General features: G+C 39.5%; 1 protein-coding gene across 14 annotated transcripts in view; it reads left to right on the top strand.

The window, feature by feature from the left end:
- TRPM3 (transient receptor potential cation channel subfamily M member 3) overlaps positions 1–19,470 on the top strand; it is a 797,133-nt gene that overhangs the window by 273,144 nt on the left and 504,519 nt on the right. For 10 of the 14 annotated variants that reach the window (XM_060153448.1, XM_060153449.1, XM_060153434.1 and 7 more), the window contains exon 1: positions 9,015–9,191. The exons of the other annotated variants lie outside the window; for them this stretch is intronic. In XM_060153448.1, coding sequence (XP_060009431.1) covers positions 9,015–9,191 — 177 coding nt within the window. Of the gene's footprint in view, positions 1–9,014; positions 9,192–19,470 lie in introns of those variants that run through there. 14 annotated transcript variants of the gene reach the window in all.

Below are 19,470 nucleotides of genomic sequence, written 5' to 3' on the forward strand. Positions count from 1 at the left end.
AGGTCAGTAGTAAAGTTTTGGTATTATTTTGTTTTCTCCCCAGATGCTTTTGTACATTTCATACAAGGGTCAAGTAACTTTGAATAATCACCATAATTTTATATGATTACACAGATACCTTTGGTATTTACTTACTATGATAGTTATCAGTCCAAGTGTATTTTTTGTATAATTGAAACTTCTTGTTACCCTAGTAAGTATCTAGAATATTGTCTTTCAGTCATGAAGACTGCTGGTTTTATGAGCTATCTAACTAAAGTATATGAAACTAATTCTATTGCCTTAAAAATAGATTTTATTTTTAATTTATATATTATAAAACATTACACAATATCTCAAGAGTTTATATTTGAATTAAAACCGTGGCTCTGAAACTTACTGTGTGAACTTGAATAAGTATTTAACCTTTCTATGCCTCCATTTTCTCATCTAGAAAATGCATGTGGGGATAAAAGTAGGATAGTAATGAGAATTAAATGAGTTCATATATGTATATGTATATATATTCAGTATATGGAGAACTTACCCCACGTTTGCAAGAATCATGTGAATCCTTCAGAAAAATTCATTTTTCTGCTTAATAACTACTGTGTCCCGGGCCTTGTGTTAAAAATATTGGCATACCAAATGAATAAGGAGAAATCATTGTCTCACCAGAGAGACCTAAGCTTCTAGCCCAGGACAGGCTGCCCCAGCCAGATGGAAGAGGAGAGTAGGGAAGGAATGTGGATGTTAGCAGTAAGAACATAAGAAACCCAGAGCTGGGAAGATCCCACATGCTGCGGAGCAGCTAAGCCCGTGCACCACAACTACTGAGCCCGCGCTCTAGAGCCCATGAGCCACAACTACTGAGCCTGCGTGCCACAACTACTGAAGCCTTCGTGCCTAGAGCCCGTGCTCCACAACAAGAGAAGCCACCACCATGAGAAGCCCGCACACCGCAAAGAAGAGTAGCCCCTGCCTGCCACAACTAGAGAAACCCCATGTGGAACAACGAAGACCCAATGCAGCCAAAAATAAATAATTAAAAATAAACTAATTAATTAAAAAAACAAAAAAAAGAAACCCAGAGCTATTGGGAGAACCATTGGTCCTCCTGTGCTCTGCAGGATTCTTACGTTAAGGTTAGATGCACAAGTTACTTTTTCTGTTTTCAGATTGTGTCAGTGATCAAATACCACCTTCCTTTTGGAATGCAACCAAAAACTTGTATAGATCTTTTTGTTTTTAATTGTAGTGGTGTAGTGTGAACAGCACAGATTATAGAACCAGATGCACAGATTTTAGAATCAGACCTGGATTCAAGTCCATTTACTACCCATGTGACTGTTGACAAAAATAGTAAATAGTAATAAGAATAGGAAAGGGTTTTATTTGAGCCAAACTGAGGACTAGCCTAGAAGCCTGCTTCCCAGATTACTCTGAGAAACCGCTCCAGAGAAGCAGGGTTTTCAGTACAATTTTATATCTTGTCAGAACAAAGAACATTAAACATTTCTTCAGGGGTTACATTTCTTCAGGGTTTCAAAAAAAAAAGAACAGACCAGCATGTACACAGTGAGTCAGTATGGCCTTGGCACCTGGGAAGGTAGCCTTATCATCAGAGGAGTACCAGCATTGGCATTCTAGGAAGAGGGGCATTTAATCTTTATTTTTAACATGGACATTCTTTATTTCTGGTCAGTGTGCCCTTTTCTTTCATTAAAGCAGATGTACAATGTATGTTTGATAGGCCACAAACAGGCTATTTTAGTTAGCATAAAATTCAAATTAACTCATGTATAAGTCAGAGGGAGTTCCCTGTATCTCAATATGTGAAAATTTCTTGTATTATGACTTACTGCAAGTTTCTTAACTTTTTTGAGCCTTTGGTTTTCGAGACTACTTCCCCATCTGTAAAATGAAGATAGTAATGCTACAAATCTCATAGGTTTGTTGTGAAAACTAAATGAGCTAGGCACTTAGAAGGATTAACACACTTTAGCATATAATAAGTGCTCAAAGTTGTCAATCATCATCTTAACATTATTATAATTAGTATGTTTATTTTAAAGATGAGGATTCATAAAAGTTGTATAAATTGCCCAGTGACTTAATGTGGATTCAAACCCAGTTCTTCCTGATTTCGAAATCCATGTTTGCATTGATTTTATGGTGCCTCATAAGAAAAGCAAAACAAACAAAACAAAAACTGGACCAGTACCTCAAACACTAGAATCGTGTAATCCCCACCACTATTGTTAATTAAAATAAAAATGAAAGGCTCATGGTTGTTAAAGATGTGATTTCAGAATAAACATCAACAGTGATACATTTTATGGTAGGCTGACAAAAGTAGATAGCAAGTATGGTTTTCATTAGCTTTCTTCGTTAAAATCCTCTTTTGTGCAGATCTACTGCTTTGAGGATTTTCCAGATCACAGCATGTCTGTTTCCCAGGTGAGCAGACCTTATGGTTCAACACAGTGGTAGCCATTAGTGTCAGAAGCCCAGATGCACAAGGTGGAGTGTGCAGCTCAGGCAGTTTCTCTGCTCTCATGGGTGGGAGTCAGATGGTGTTTGAGAAGGTATATGTGAGGCATGAGCTTGAACTTGTATCTTATTTGAGCATCCAGTTAGTCAAAAGATCAGACTTATGCTGCACTGTTAGCAAGGAAATAGTGAGCTTCCCTCCAATTCACATAGTTTATTCAAGCAGTAATTGGAGATTCACTGCTTAAATCCCCCTCCCAAAAGATATTCATTCACAAGTTTTGTACCAAGTTGGCCAGATCTGTGGTTTTCATAATGGAGGATTCTCTAAAATACCTATATTCTCTCTGTATGTGGTGCACTTGAGTGTGTGTGTGTATATGTGTATGTGAGATGTCTAGGCTCAGAATAGAGAATATCTGCAATAATCAGTAGCATTGCAAGTATTAAAAGAATGCAAATATTAAGTGGTTTAGAAATGCACATCTCAAATTCCTATAGTTTTAATAAGCCTCCATGGACTCATTAAAGTTTTTGGAATTGTACAAAAAAGCAGTCCCCTTTGTTAATGAAAGTATTAGGGTTTCAAAGCTTGCATGAGGATGTATTTTAGCTCTTGGCCTTTGAATACTTGTTATACGTTTGTGTGTGTGTGCGTGTGTGTGTGATTTCTATTTTTGATGAAACAGAAACTGCTTATATACCTTAATGTTTTCCAACTGAAACATTTTATATATTAAAGCTTTGTACTCTGTTAGTGGAATATACGATCTCCTCCCAGCTGCAGAAAGGAAAGCAGTAAGTAAAGGCAGGTGTGGTTTTCTTCTGTGTTTTCTGAAGCTTATCCTCTTACTGGAACAAGCAAAGGAGGAAGTGAAGGCGTTTTGCTTTGCTTTTCCTAGAGCAGCAGCTTTGGGAAAGACAGTACATTTGACGTCATATTATTAATAATCAATTACTAATATTTTTTGAGCTTTTACCATGTGCTGGTTCCTCTTTTGAGGGTTCTACGTATATTAGCTAATTAACTTCACAATATTCCTTTGACATAGGTAGTAGTATTATCCCCAAGTTACAGATGAAAAAAACTAAAGCATGGTAAGGTTAAGAAACTTCCCAAAGCTACATGAAATGGTAAAGCTGGGGTTCAAATCCAGGCCATTGGCTGTATGGCCTGTGCTCTTAAGCACTATGCCAGTGGTTTCAGTGAAAGAGGTAACAATCATCATCATCATTCATCATAATTACACTTAAATGTGTGTTTATTATATAAGCACTGTGCCAATTGATTTTAATCTTCACAAACATCTAGAGGTGGAAACTGCTGTAGACCCCATTTTACAACATGGAAACTAAGACTCTGGGAGGTTAACTGGCCCAGGGCTACACAGCTGTGAGAGGTAAGACTTGAGTTTGAATTAAATCTGACTGCAAAGCTAGCAAATAAAGACAGGGAGAAGGAAACACAGACTAATCCCTGCCCATTTCTAGATAACATGGCTTCTCATTAGCTGGAGCTTATCAGTACCTCCATTCCAGGGACAAAAAAGAGGAAATTACATGCATTTCAGGCTTCAGATACAGTGGAGGTCGGTTTGTAACAGAGGTTCTATATGGCACACTTCACTTAGGGAGAGAGGGGGGGAGTCAGTTATTAAACTGTAGGTTGAGTAAACTAATTAATTCATGAAGAAAAATTTTTAAAGAAACTAAATTATTAGTGAGTTTGCCCTCAGAGCTCCCTACAGGACCTTTATGAGAAGTAATTGAAGAGGATTAGACACCATTATACTTAAAGTGCCCTATGACATAATATTGACTATAACCATGAAGAGGGTTTTTTACATAATGCTACTCCATCATGTGAAGAAGGATCAAAGGTCCAAGATGTCCAGTATGGAGAAGAGGTTTGAGTGGAGCTTGTTGCCTGTCTTTATACTTTGGGAGAACATTGTCTGGAAGAGAAACTTGACTGGGAAGTTCCAGGGAGACACATTTTATCTTAGTTGTAGGAAGAACTTCCTCTCAACTAGAGCTGTCCACCCGTGGAATGGGATGCCTTAGAAACACACCCACTCCCTGCCACTGCATGCAGGGGGGGGATAGCACTCAAGGAGCCGGGGAGAAGTGGAGTAGACAACTATTCTAATTTTGAGACCTTTTAATTTTATACAGCATAAATGTTTAAGCTACTTAACTGAGTGAGTCATGGGTTTTAATAGATTTTAATGTATGTTAGAATCTATTATCTATAAAAGATACCAAAAGGAAGAATAAATGTAGAAAAAAATTAATCTATTTGGAAAACATATTTGAAACTAAATTAAGAACTGTTCTGTATCAATGGAATCTATAAAGAGATTTAATACCTTAGAAAATATTGTTGAAGGATCTAAAATTTCTAAAAATTTTATTTGAGTGCGATTAAAGCGAAGAGAGAGGAAAAGCATGGTTTTTTGATAAAAATGATAAATTGCCAGTGCTCACAACACAAATGTTTTTCTGATAAAAGTGATGAATTATCAGACACAACAAATAAGGTGATGATATTGAAATTACAAAATATTAAGGCAAATGAAATTATCTTGCAAAAGCTTACCCTTGGACTGGTTTCTGCTATTTCACTGAGATGCTTGAGTATCGTCCTTCTGAACTAGGTACACTACATTCACTGTGAGAGCCTCGAAATATCTGTTCATTTAACGTCAGATACCTATGAATTTCCGTGTTTTAACAACATTGTGAAAAATTACATTGGAGCATATTTTAAAAACGCATTTTAGGCGGCAAATTTGGAACACTGAACCACCCGTATACTGTGTCATTTCCTTTCTGTTTTCTTAGGTTTCCATGGATCAGCCTCTTGTATATCTAAGAAATATAAGGGAAGACAGTGTGCAAAGTGGAGCAATGCTATGTAGAGGATGCCATGATTTTTTTAAAGATAGGGAATGTGGTTTTCAAAAGGAAGGCAGGCAGCCTGTCTGTACTGTGGCTCATCGTCAGCATTGAGACAGCTCAAATCTTATCATAATTCTTAAATTTAGCATCATTAAGACAGGAAGTAAAACACAAAGATGATCAGTGGGAAGTGGGCTTACATAGCATAGGAGAAAATTAGTTCAAAGGCAGGCTTCAGAGAGCAGAGATTTGATGCGCTGGGCTTGCTATTTTGGGAGATACTGAAAGCTGATGTGGTCATGTCAGGCTTTTAAGTCTGTTGGAATTTATTGTGTAGCTTTGTAAACATCCACATTCATAAAATTGGTAAACAAGCATTTTGGATTTATGAGAGGCAGACGTCTGGGGCTGGGCTTGCTCCCCTCTGCTCTTTCCTCATTAGACTCCTCTCTAAAAGCCAGGAAGACATCATTCCATGTGAAAATATCATTTCTTGAAGCAGGGTGGGATCCTGAAAACTGCTTCAGATGTTGTGATAGCAAACAGTTGTGGCCCAAACTATTCCAACAATGGAAGAAAAACCTCCTCTCATGCACTGTCATTCTTCTTTGAGCTTTACTTCTTTTGTGTAGTCTCCAATTCTCTAGAGGTTTTGTGCTCGCTCTTCTAATTGCCATTAGAGAGGGCTGTGAATCCTCCTACTTCTCCATTCCGCAGAGTTCCAAACTATTCTCTTTGACCAAAGTTATTTAGTAAAAATTAAGGGGGCTAGGAGGATCAAAGGCTGTGTGTTTTCAGAATGATGCTGTCCTTTTTTTTTTTTTTTTTTTGCGGTACGCGGGCCTCTCACTGTTGTGGCCTCTCCCGTTGTGGAGCACAGGCTCCGGACGCGCAGGCTCAGCGGCCATGGCTTACGGGCCCAGCCGCTCCATGGCATGTGGGATCCTCCCGGACTGGGGCACGAACCCGTGTCCCCTGCATCGGCAGGCGGACTCTCAACCACTGCTCCAGCAGGGAAGCCCCGATGCTGTCCTTTTTGTGGGGTCCCTTAACAGTGAGGAACAGTTGGAGCAGGGGAAAGTCAACTGCAGTGTTTCAGCATTTTAACCAACCACTTAATAGCATTTAATAGCTTAGGGAGGTTGGTGCCTGGTAGCCTAACCAAAGGCAACATCTTGCAATCTGATGAATACCACTCTGCAGTATAGCATGAGGAAATCCATACTGCTGTCTTAGTTTCCCACTTTTCTCTTTACCCCATTTATTAATCTCATGGTAATTCATAAGGAGCTGTCAGGTTTAATCTGCCTTGCTTGACTTCATTACCTGGTACTAAAAGTGTATACACTTGTGCATGCTTAAGGGAATCATCAGCAGGTTCCCACCTCAGCATCAGTGCTTGCTACCTGGAAGATAAATCATGGTGTAGGAGACTCAGTATACGCCAGGCACTGTTCTGAGTGCTTTAGTGATCTCTTAGCTGACTTAGTCTTCACAGCCTTAGGTGTGTGGTTCATTTTCATCTCCATTTTACAGATGAGGACTCTAAGGTGCAGAGTAGGCCGGTAAATTACCCAAGGCCAGGGTCAGAATTAGAGCTTGAACCATGCAGCCTGATTCTAGAATTCATGATATTTACTATATCAACGTCAAACCAAAGAAATAATTTGAAACAAATGCTGAGCATTTTTTCTTCATGGTCTTTTAGCTCAACTCTTATGTAGGATTAAATCACCAGAAAACTGAAGCAGTAGCTTAAATGCTGTGGCTGCCATAACTATGAAAGAAATAGGAAAGAAGATAAGCTTGTCTTTATAGTCTTGTAGACTGGTTTCAGTCTAAATCCCAGTTTTATTAGTTATGTCATTACTAATTCTTAATTACTCATTACGAATTTCTCAAGACCTCAGTTGCTCAATCTGTGAAATGTGGGTATGACAGTAGCATGTACTACATAGAGTAATTGTTGATGTGAACTTACGTAATGCATTTAGAGCGCCTAGCACAATGCTTGACACAGACATGTTAGCTGTTACTGTTTTAAGCTGCCTTTAATCTTTGGTGGAAATAGAATGGTGGCAGATAGTGAACCAACTGTGTGTGTGTGGGGTCTATAAAGTGATATTGGTTAATAGAAGGAAATCAGATGCATGAATTTTATTACACAAGGCAAGTCAATAGTCTGGATTCTACCCATGGACTAGATTTTCTATAAAAAAAATCCTTAGTGTCCTTAGATCTGTAACACAGGACCATTGTGAGGGAAATACAGTTGTAATGTGGTGTGTCAGGTATATTACACTCCAGGGAGGATCCATGTTGCTCCAAATTCTGAATTACAGCAGCATCTCTGTGTATCACATCTGCTCTCACATCTCCCGTTTCTGCTTCAGAATGCATAATAGTCATGGAGCTGGGATTTACCATTCTCTTCTAGTTAATTAAAAATTGAAAATCAGTACAGTCATAGGGAGGGACATAAAGAGGAAGAATAAGCTGGAAATGCTCTAAGGATGTGAGGGTTCTCCTGGGCAGCCGTCAGTCAGCTGCACTCACTGACTTCCGATTGTTCGGGATGGGGGCGTTTACGTGGGGCTGGTGACTTCCTCTTCCCACCCACCTCACTGCCTTCAACTGGGAGAGTTCCCCTTTATGCTTTCTCACCACAGGAGCCCTAAAGACTGTTCACACCACCGCAGCAACTCTCTCTTAAAGCTACCCGTAGGAAATGGTGGGGGTGGGTATCCCCAATTCAGGAAACTCCATCTTTTATAGAAAGCATTCCATGTGGCACCTTAAGGGTTAAACTTTTGTTGCAGATAGAGTATCAGGTGGCTTTTCAGGATGGGATAACCCCCAATTTAGAAACTGCCATTTCTAAAAGGTAAGCCAAAGATACATTAGTTTACACTGCTTTCTATGAAAGGAATAACTCACCGCTCCCACTGTGTGTGTTAGTTTGCTTCTCTCTCTGCCGTCTGTCTCCTCTAATCTATATAATGTATATATCAGGGTGAGGACTGTCAGTCACAGTTAATAAAAAACCCAGAACATGACAGAGATCTCTTTTATTGTAGATCCATTTTACAATAGCTCTCAATTTATTGTGTCACATAAATCAAAAGTATTTATCTTATCATTCGGAGGCATTCCCTTCTCCTTCTGTGTCCTAGCCCCTCCCCCCTGTGCCAGTTTCCACTCCCTCAGAGATGCTTTGTACCAGAAAGTGCAAGTTCCCCGTTCTCGCTTTATTGATGTTTCCTTTTGCTCTCCTCCTGGCTCCCCCCCAAACCAAGTGAGCAGAACAAATGGCCAGGGTTTTCCCCCAATGCCTGACCTGCGTTTACTGGGAGGAGAGCAGGAGAGGGAGCGCACATTCTGAGCAGGCTGCTCTGACTCCGACCGCTGGCTGTTCCGTGCAGGCTGTCCCTCTCCTTCAAAACCGTGCATCCCCTCCCCGAAGCAGCAGGCAGTGTGCCTCCATTCAGCCACGTTTGGTATGCATGAGCACGGCTGCAGGGAGAGGGGAGGTGGCTTTCTTAAGAAGGTTCAGTGGCTCAGGCAGCGCCACTTGACTAGTCTCCCAAGTTGCAGGAAGCCTTTGCCCTGATGGAATTCTCAGGTGTGGAGATGATCATGGGATGCCAGGGCTGTGGGGGACCGTTTATTTTCTAGGCACTGCTCAGGTTTGCGGCTTCTGGTTTTCCCGGTGGAATTTGGACGGGGTCATGAATCAAACTGATGCTCCTCGACCCCTAAACTGGACCATCCGGAAGCTGTGCCACGCAGCCTTTCTCCCATCTGTCAGACTTCTTAAGGTACTGTAACTTGCTGCTTTGAATGGCTCTCATTGTGCTTTGCAGGTCTAAATACCCAACTTTGCACTTGGGCTGGGACACACCTTTTGGGGAGTATAGATGCCTTGTAGTACTGGCTCTGCTGCCCATGGCTGGAGAGAGGTTCTAAACGCCCCTCACCCCATGGTGTCAGGGAGGGAGGATGGTCTGAGCCACATTTGAGAATGAGATTGTGGTGGTAGAGAATGGGCTGCCTGAGTGTTCCCCACCCCAAATCCCTAAAATAGAGATAATTAACTTCTTTGGGAGGGTGGGAACAGTGGTGGGAGTGAAATCTCTTACTCCTGTGTGTTTGGCTCCTGGATTCTTTTCCCTCCCTGGGGAAGCCTTTCGACCCAGTTTTCCTTTAAATGGAACCTGGGAGAACAAAGGATTCTCCTTATTAGTTTAAAAGCCCTGTGTCCTTAGGTGGTCTCTCAGATAAAGACAAAGAACAAGCCTCATCAGATTGTGACTTTTTTGGTGACTTTTTGTTTTTTTAAAGGCATGATAATTTTAGTCTCTTAAGTGAAGTCGGTAGTGGGAAATTATTGTTAGTTATATACCGAGTGTGTGCCTCTAGCTTTCTCTCTAGCTGAGTTACACAAAAGAATGGTAATATACCTGAGCTAGGATGCTACCTGGTGTCTGCAGCACTCCTCTTTCTAGAAGCAAATACATTAAAGATACTGAGAAATTCCCCACAACTTCATAATAATTCATCTTCATCATCTGCCTTGTAGGGAAGGAAATACAAGTAAAATTTAAAAGGTGCAGAAAACAAGTATTATTTTCCCTCAGAAAAGAGAATGTGGTAATACTTATTTGGGAAAAGTGCATATCTCTGGATGTTCCTCCCACATCCATGTGGAGTTAAAAAGGCAAGGTGAAGTTCTTAATTCTCTTTTCCATATTAATATGATACTGTGATATAATGACCACTGGACCTTGAGTCCAGTGTCACAATAGAGGATTAATAAGTTAACCCTGAATAAATTACACTTGGAACATTTTTTTTTTTCTGAGGCTGTGTTCTAGTTGGGTCAAATTTGATGTGGAAAATTAGTTCTGTACAGCTAAGTGGCTTCTTACAATGGAGTATTACCTTGTCTGAGTTTCCTTTATTCTGTTCAGCACAAACTGAGATTAACTTTCTCAAAGGCTACCCTCACGTACTGTTCAAACACCTATCATATTGTTGTTATGATGGTGGTTTGCTTCCTTTCTAAAAGAGTATTTTGGAGGAAAAGCAGGTTTGAGAGTGGGAGAGAAGTTTCCTTGCATATAAGGGCTTTTGCTGTATTGGAACAACATGCGTGATAGGGCATGAAAAAGAATGAGGCCAGGGAACCAACGAACAAATGTAAATTTTCTTCCAGAATTACTCCTGAATCCAGGGTCTGGGGCAAAGAGTGTCTTGTCAAACCTAACTATGACTGAGAAAATTGACTTTAGCAATTCCATGTGCAATAAGAAGCATTTTTCAGTTAAATCATTCATTGGCTTTACCCCAAAGTAATGCTTTTTAACTTACATAATGATTTTTTAAACAGGTGTGTGTATACCACCTTCAATATATTATTCATTAATACTCTCATTTTTTTAATGGAAATGTTATTTATCATTTGCTAGTCACAGAACCAGCAGAGAAGTATCTCTTTGAGGTATATTACTTATTTTTAGAAGAGCTGTCATTTTTTTTAGCTGAGAGTACCATCCATGCTATATACCAGCAGACATTGTCAGTACTACACCAATACCATGGTTGGCATACAGCTCGGTCTTACCATGGTTTATTAACATGGTGCTTTATAACAATTCATTCTAATAAAGTGCATTCATGAGTATCCTTCCAATTCTCTCAATATCTGAAAGATAGGATTTGTTTTACCTGAGAACTTTCTTTCCAAATGACATCTGTATTTTTTGAAAGATTATACCTATCCTAGGAGACTTCAGATATTGAGCACATTTCAAACTAGAAAAAAAAAGTGCTACCAAATTCTTTCAGGAATATTTGGAAAGAAAGAAAAGCTGCTTTTGTATATGAGTTATTGTATTATCAACATTCTGGATATGAATGCCATGTAATTTTTTCCCCTCTGGATTGTTGCTGTCATTGTCTTTGCTTTCCTAGTCCCTGTGTATTCTTGCTCTGCTTTTACATTTTGAGTAGAAGGGAAGTTTCTGAGTAATCATTTGCAGCTGTTGCCCAGTGTTCTTCCTGGTTTAGTCTATAAATTAAATATTTAATAACTGCAATCCTACTGTTCTTTCCGTACTTTCTGCTGGTTCTCTGCCTCTCCTCCTCCTCTCTCAGTCTCTTATTCTCTCCCCCACACTACCCCAACCATGGTAGTATAGTGGATGGATTCTCTGGAGTCTGTTGAAATTGGAAGTGAATAAACCCAGTTCTCCTATTCAATAGGTAATGTTTGTTCCTCTTTCAAGCTTTTTCTGGTGTGATATGCCCTTTCCAATGCCCTGACTTGTCAGTAAATGCAGTTTAGGACATGATGGCATGATTAGATTTAACTAAACTCAGGTCGCTCACCGTTTCTGACAGACTGGGCTCAAGCCAATTTCCCTCCCTATCCTTTCCTTGAAAATGTGTGTTTCTTTGCTAACTTACTTCAGTACCATGCTAATGTTTAGAAATGGCTTCATAATCCTGTTTCCTGTATTTCCCATTTCCTAATGAAAACGGGATACTAAAGAATTAGAAGGGAAAGGCCAGCATCTGAAGCATGAATTAAACCCAATGAGTGGTGGAATATACTTATTATTCCTTCTGAAAACATCTCATTTGTTGTTTTGTCCGTCTCAGAGAAAATTTTGAACATGCCAACCAATTCACATTTTGAATTTGGGATTGCATTCAGAAATATCATTTGAAAATGAATTTTTGAACAGGCACATGACCATGATATCCAAAAGTCAGAGGCTGTTTTCAAACGGATACATTTCAAATGGGACCCTTTCCAAAATGTTTCTCTTCAGTTGTCATTTGCTTCATTCTTATGTGTTTCAAGATTTCATCTTATTATTAATCTCCAAAAGTCTAATTTATTTCAGTGATAGAATGTTCTTAGCATATTTTATATTCATTGTAAGGTCTGTCTCTGACGTTGTTTTATTTGGGAGATTTTATTTTGGTTACTTCTGTTGAATTTGAATATCAGTTTTAGAGCAGAGAGCTTTCTTTGTATTGACGTCTTGGTAGACTTAGTAAAGGGGCTTCTGAAAAGTGGATTGCTTTGGGGAAAAGGAAACTCTGCACTTGTAACAGACTTTGGATACACATGTTTAAGCCAGTTTCTTAATGAAGACCAAATGGTCTGTATCATTTTATGATTTTCAAAGAAAGAGTATGACTTTGCCACTTTGAGTAATGTCAGAAAGAGATTAAATAAATTATACTTTGGACAGTTAGGCCTAAACACTGGGTCCTAATTCCTTCATGTTCCTAATCACCTGTGTGACCTTGGGAAATTACTTAACCTCTCTGTAACTTGGTGTCCTTCTCTTTAAAATGAAGAGTTTAGGTCTTGACTTAGATTCAGTGCTATGATTCCCTGTGGTGAAGGCTGCCATGCTCTGTGGGCATGGAAGAACATAGTCTGTTGAGGCTAAAAGTAGTTAATCTGTATTGAACATTAAACTGGAAGAACTAGAACAGTCAGCAGAGTTTAGATCATAAAGGACCTTGTCTGCTAAGCCAAGGCAGTTGACAATGATCCTGAAAATGAGGGAGGGCCATTAAAGGGGTCTTAGCAGAGAAGCGATTGCTAGATTCAGCTATTAAATCGATTGCTTTGGCTGTAGTGTCTAGAGTGGATGGGAGATGGTAGGATTGGAAGCTGAGAGATTAAATTAGAGGCCTGACGAGTTCATGAGGACCAGGGCTAAGGCAAAAGTAATGAAGGTAAAATAAATAGGGACTTGTTAAATCGATCAGTTGTGGTGGAAGAAAGAATCTAGGATACCTTCAGATATCCTACTTTGCTGTCTCATGGTCCCAGTGGTGGTGTTTCCAGTGTCTGAGAATAAAGGTCCTGAGAAGGAAAGACAGAACTTCTTGATTGGTGGTTCTTTGGTGAGCTAGAAAGGGTATGCCAGTTACTAATTCTAGTGGGACTAAGACAAAAGTAAGGAATGTAACTTCATGTCATTGATGAGTAAGAGCCCCATTGGATGCCTGATAGCAGAACTCTTTGATTAAATAATATACAATCAGAAATATCACTTCTAGTTTTCTTAGATTGTTTTTTTTTTGCTCTTATAAAACAATGCATAGTAAATACCCAATTTTTTGAAATCCAGTCAGAAAGCTCAGAGTTTCATTTCATTTTTTTCCCTCCTTTCCCTCTTTTATGTTATTATGCAAAAGAGGGATAAATGAAGGTGAACTGGGTATGACGCAAGAGAAATAATTGAAAGAGCAGTGATCAAGTTAGGCTACCAGATCACAAATTCTGCCCAAGTACCAATGTTTTCTACTCCTGTAATTTCGTGTCATGGTAACCAATATCCATTGTATTGTCCCTGAAGCATAGCAAGATCCTGATGACAAAATAAGTTGGGTCTGTCTTCTACAGTTGATGCCAGGCATTCCAGAAACTGACTTCCCTTTGCTATTCTCAAGCTCTTAGAAAACAATTATGTTGAGATTCATTTCAATTTGTGTGTTAAATTTATTACTTTTAATGTCTTCTTTTCACATCTAAAATTCTGAATCTTTACATGGCAGGTAGAATAATATTAATACACCAGAGCTTTTCCTTAGCCAGGACAAGGCACTCCTAAACCACATGCTGGTGAGTAGCCATTAAGTTCCCACAAGAAGAGAGGAAACATACACCTATTATATCTAGATATGTTTATGAATGGTGGTAAGTGAAGTCAGGGAACTTGTTATGGACCAATTCCACTAAGCACCTTAAAGATGGGAAGCTTGAAGAATAAATTGCTTTTAGGAAAATGCAGTGTGTGGTTAGGCAAATTTTGAGGGCTACTAATAAAGAAACTTCTGTCTTTCCATCTCAGTATGCCAGCCTCAGATTCCCTTTAAGAAAATAAGAAAAAGAAAAGAAAATGTGCCCAAACTAAAACCCAGGAGAGACAAAATCTGTCTGGTGTATTTCAAGTGGTGGCTTCAACTCAGACTGCTGAACAGTGACCATGTGATTTGCCTTTTTGTGAAATGTTCCTCGGGCAGCCTGAAGGAAATTCCTGAGGCAACAAGAAACCTGTCTCTCTGGAGAGCTTTGTCTTCTGATGCCCACTATTGTGGAGTAAAGAATGAAAGTGTGTGGTCACTGCAGAATGAGGAAGGGCATACCTGGGATGTCCAAGCTCAGGACCATCTGGTTCTGGGATGACTTGTGGAGTCACAGTAAAGTGGGACAAGGTCTGTGTCAAGGAAAAGGGTTCTGCCTTCCCTGTAGATGACTTCCTACAGGGGGCAGGTGGGGGGGCGGGCGGGGGAACACTGCCTCTCCAGCAGTGGCTTTACATTTCTCCCCCTCTCTTAGTCTGTTGGTATAATCTCAACTGGCTCCAAGCTCATCTGCGGACAACTAGATCATATCCTTTCTCCATTTCCATTAGCTAACATGAAAAAGAGTTTTAAAGACTGTGGCTCACAAAATGTATTCAGTAAATGTTTATTGAAAAATAAATGAGTGAAGGAACATGTGAATGATATATGATATGCTAAGAATGCTTAGGAATCACTTGGGGAGCTTGTGAGCAAAGCAGATATTCATGTCCACCCCTTGTGGGTGCTGACTCAGTAGGTAGGTTGTGGGCCCAGGAATTTTCATTTTAACAAGCTCTCTTAGTGATTCTGGTATGAACACCCCTTAGAAGGACCGCACACTGAGAAAAACTGCTGTAGATTCAACTGAGCTGGAGGGAAACTCAATTAAATGCCCTCTCTCTTTTGCTGGCATCTGGGCAGAACAGATTATGTGTTAGTTAACAGTGGGAGCAAAGGGTTTTAAGTGAACAGTTCACAGGTTTTCAAAATTTTTAATCATGAAATATCATTTATCTAGAGAAGTAATTGAGTTCAGCTGCCCCGTCTTGGTTTGTAGATGATATAACATCATAAAGTGAAGGAATGTTTGTCTCTATTCTTTTTCTTTTTCATTTATCTATATGAGATTTCTCTGTGTATTATTTTCATGATGTTTTTCAGGCACATGACATACAATTTTAGATTTTTCTATCCTACTGAATTTATATAGAGAGATGATTGTGAACCAGAGCTCCCAAAGGTAGTGTCCATCGTCAAGATTCCGGAGCATCCTGCTTATGCCCCCTTTAAACTTCCCAGTGATGGTACTTGGAATTGCAGTGGTCCCTCAAGTGCATGTCCCTTAGATTCCAGTAATATGTGATAGTACCAACTGAGCAGTGGTCAGTTCACTTGGGGACCAAGGCCAAAGCAGCCATAACTGATGACTACATTAGTAGAGATAATCCCCCCACCCCTGCCCCCTGTCTGCTCTACCCTACGTCCTTATAAAACTAAGGAAGAGGTTCTGGACAGGGAGGGGGAGGAATAGAACATCCAGAGCTTTCATTTGAAAAAGAATGTTCAGGGGCTTCCCTGGTGGCGCAGTGGTTGAGAGTCCGCCTGTCGATGCAGGGGACACGGGTTCGTGCCCCGGTCTGGGAAGATCCCACATGCCGTGGAGCGGCTGGGCCCATGAGCCATGGCCACTGAGCCTGTGCGTCCGGAGCCTGTGCTCCGCAACAGGAGAGGCCACAGCAGTGAGAGGCCCGCATACCGAAAAAAAAAAAAGAAAAAGAATGTTCAAACTTAAAATTAATTTTGTATTTGAATTTTTAAAATGATGCCCGGTATTAAATATTAAGTGTGGAAAATTGAGCTGAACAAAATTTTCTTGGCTCCTGAGCACTGTGAGAAAGATTCAATAATACAATTGCTAGGGTAAGGTGGGGGCAGGTATAACAAAACCTCTAAGACGGAGATGTTTAATTTTTACATTTGTCTCACATAAAATTTATGTTTAAAGCATTTGGGAATTTTGTTCCAGCCATTGGCTCTTCTCTACTTCCATTTTCGGAGGCACATGCATAGAAGTTTGCAGTTTAGGGATAGCATTGATAACTTTTGCTTCTTTTCCCCCAAATAATTAAAGAATTTCAAAGTTTAATATTTAGAGAGACAGACAGATAGGTGATAGTTAGATGATAGATAGGTGATAGACAAATAGAAAGATAGATAGATAGATGGAAGGAAGGAAGTTAGGAGTGTTTCTCAAAGTATGGTCTAAGACTGCCTGTTGTAAGTCTGACTGAGTCTAACTTTTTCCCTAATCATTCAGCCATTGCTGAAATAAGCAAGCTCCCTCACACCTGCTCCTTTTCCTCTGTTTTCTCCCAGTTGCTAGAATCACCCATTCACCAGGTTGCCCAAACTGGAAAACTTGGGCTTATGCCTTTTGCTTTGTTTGCTCTCATCCCTTACATAATCAGCCAATCAGTTCTGCCATGTTTTCTCATAAATATGTCTCTGATCCACCTGCTTCTGTCTATTCCTAGTTCCCAAGACCAGTCTCTCTTTTTCTTGGGCCCAAAATACTACAGCTGTCTACTTCAAATTGATCCTTTCTACAGCCACCAGAATGGTCCACTTAAAATGCAGGTAAGACCAGGATACTGCCATGTTTGACATTTCTTGTAGAATAAAATCCTAAGCTCCTTGGATTGGTATATAAGACCCTCTGTGATCTGTCCTCTGCCTACTTCTCTGCCTTTATACTTTGTTTTTCCCTTTCTCATATCATGAAATTCCTTTTAGCTGGGCTTTTTGCACAAGCTATTTCCATTGCCTGGAAAATCTGAACCACATCTTCTCCTACGTGACTCCTGCCCATATTTTAATACTCAACTCAAGTGAGTTGGATGAGTTCAAGAAGAATTTCTTGAATCTCTAAAGCCAGATTAGGCTCTTCTTTTTTTTTTTTGCGGTACACGGGCCTCTCACTGTTGTGGCCTCTCCTGTTGCGGAGCACAGGCTCCGGACGCGCAGGCTCAGCGGCCATGGCTCATGGGCCCAGCCACTCCGCGGCATGTGGGATCTTCCCAGACCAGGGCACGAACCCATGTCCCCTGCATCGGCAGGCGGACTCTCAACCACTGCACCACCAGGGAAGCCCTAGGCTCTTCTTTTATTCATAAAAAAATTCATAAAAATCAGTGGGTATTTCTGTCTTTGCTTTTAGCATGTTGTAGCATTATTAGCTCTTTCACCTCACTCTGAGGAGCTTCTTAAAATTAGCAACCATATCTTAGACAATTTCCCGTGTACCTCATTTAGCAGAGAGCACAGGATAATTAGGGTGCTAGATGAGTAGGTAAATGTTGGAGAGCATGGATAACTGTGCTCTTGATGCAGTGCTCTGAAGTCACTGCTTAGAAAAACCAAATGGTTTTATAGGGTCTTGGCATTTTTGTCTAATTAAAGGATACTTTGAGCTTGAGTTGATATACTTCATATGTTCCCCAAATTGGAAGATTAGTTAGGGAATTGAACTAATAATTATTACTCAGTAAAAGTGATGCAGAGTAAAATATGTACTCAAGGAAGAAACTGTAAGTAGGTAGCACCAGATGTCTGCTTTGAAAATATTTACTGAAAGTGAAAGTGAGATGTTGAAATTACTTCATCTATTGCTTATGTTGGAGAAAGGGCATTCCTTAATTTAGTGATCTAAGAGACTTTAATATGTTACTTTCAATAATGTTGGCTGGGTTACACTGTGAATTAGAGAAAGTACTATTAGAAGAAAAACCACACTGTTAAACTCAGGCTATTCTTGCTTTAATCTTTAAATATGCCATTGGCTAATGTCTAGAGATAATTACGTAGACAATTATATTGAAGTATTTTGTCATTTTCATTTAAAGGTAAATGTGGCTTACGATTTGTTTTTCTGTTAGCATTAGGTTATTTAACTGTATCAGATATTATGGATAGAAATATTTTATTATATCAGGTATCACGGATATAAAATAGAAGCTGGTATAAAATAGAAGTTTTAGTTTATCCCATGTGACACCCAAAAATGTCTACGCACATGGTCAAATCTCCTTTTGGGGGCAAAATCATCCCCAGTTGAGAAGTGCTGCTTTTAAACATTTCCTCTTGAAGGTGGAGGATAGGTAATTGATTACACTGGAAACCCAACAGATACATCCTAGTGGTGTAAAAAGGATGCTTTAACTTTAGACACACTTCCTTTTTCATTTTATAAAAGACTGAAATTTACATTTACATTTAAATCCCAATTTACATTTGGGAAATTAGCTGGTCAAGTTCTAGTCACTAAACACAGAAAGGCTAAGGGATTATTTTCTCATCTTATTGTCAGTCATCTCTTGTAAGAAAGTTGAATGTGGCTAGTTTGTCTGAAAGTGTTTGAATTTCCATATATTACTGCTTTATGAATTACAAGCAGAGCATGTGTCAGTTGATTGATGTGTTAAGCAAAATATTTAATTTTTACCATTATTTTATTCTACAGTACCTTCTACTTAGAACTATTTAAGAATAATACAATATAAAATTCATTTCAATGAATAAATGAAGAAAATATTTTACTTCATCAAGATGAATTTTTTGTATAATGTTAGCTTATGTGAGCAAAGATTCTGAGATAAATCTAGTCATTAGCACAAGGAGGCTACATAATTTAAAGATGAGTATAATTAAAGCTAATTTTTAATCATTAAATTGAGCATGATCACATGGACAGAAATACTGGGTTTTAGCCCTAATTCTGATTAATTAATATCCTAGCTGAGTTACCTAGAGTAAATAGATTTATCTCTAGTTTTCTCCTCTATAGAATGACAGGATTGGGTTAGATAAGGGTTGGCAAACTTTTTCTATAAAAGGCCAGATGGTAAAGTGGCTTTGTGGGTCATATAGTTACTGTGTCTGTCACAACTGTTCAGCTTTGCCATTGTAGTTTGAGAAAGCAGCCACATACAATACATAACAAATGAATGTAGTTGTGTTCCAGTTAGACTTACTTATGAACACTGTGCTATGGTGAGTGTTCATGTGCTGAAAGTCCATATATTGAAATCCTAACCCCAAAGGTGATGGTATAAGTAGGTGGGGCATTCGGGAGGTACTTCAGTCACGAGGGTGGAAACCTTATGAATGGTATTGGTGCCTTGTAAAAGAGGCTCCAGAGAGCTCACTATCTCCTTCCAGCAA

Source organism: Lagenorhynchus albirostris, chromosome 7 (assembly GCF_949774975.1).
Source record: "Lagenorhynchus albirostris chromosome 7, mLagAlb1.1, whole genome shotgun sequence".
NCBI classification, from domain to species: domain Eukaryota; kingdom Metazoa; phylum Chordata; class Mammalia; order Artiodactyla; family Delphinidae; genus Lagenorhynchus; species Lagenorhynchus albirostris.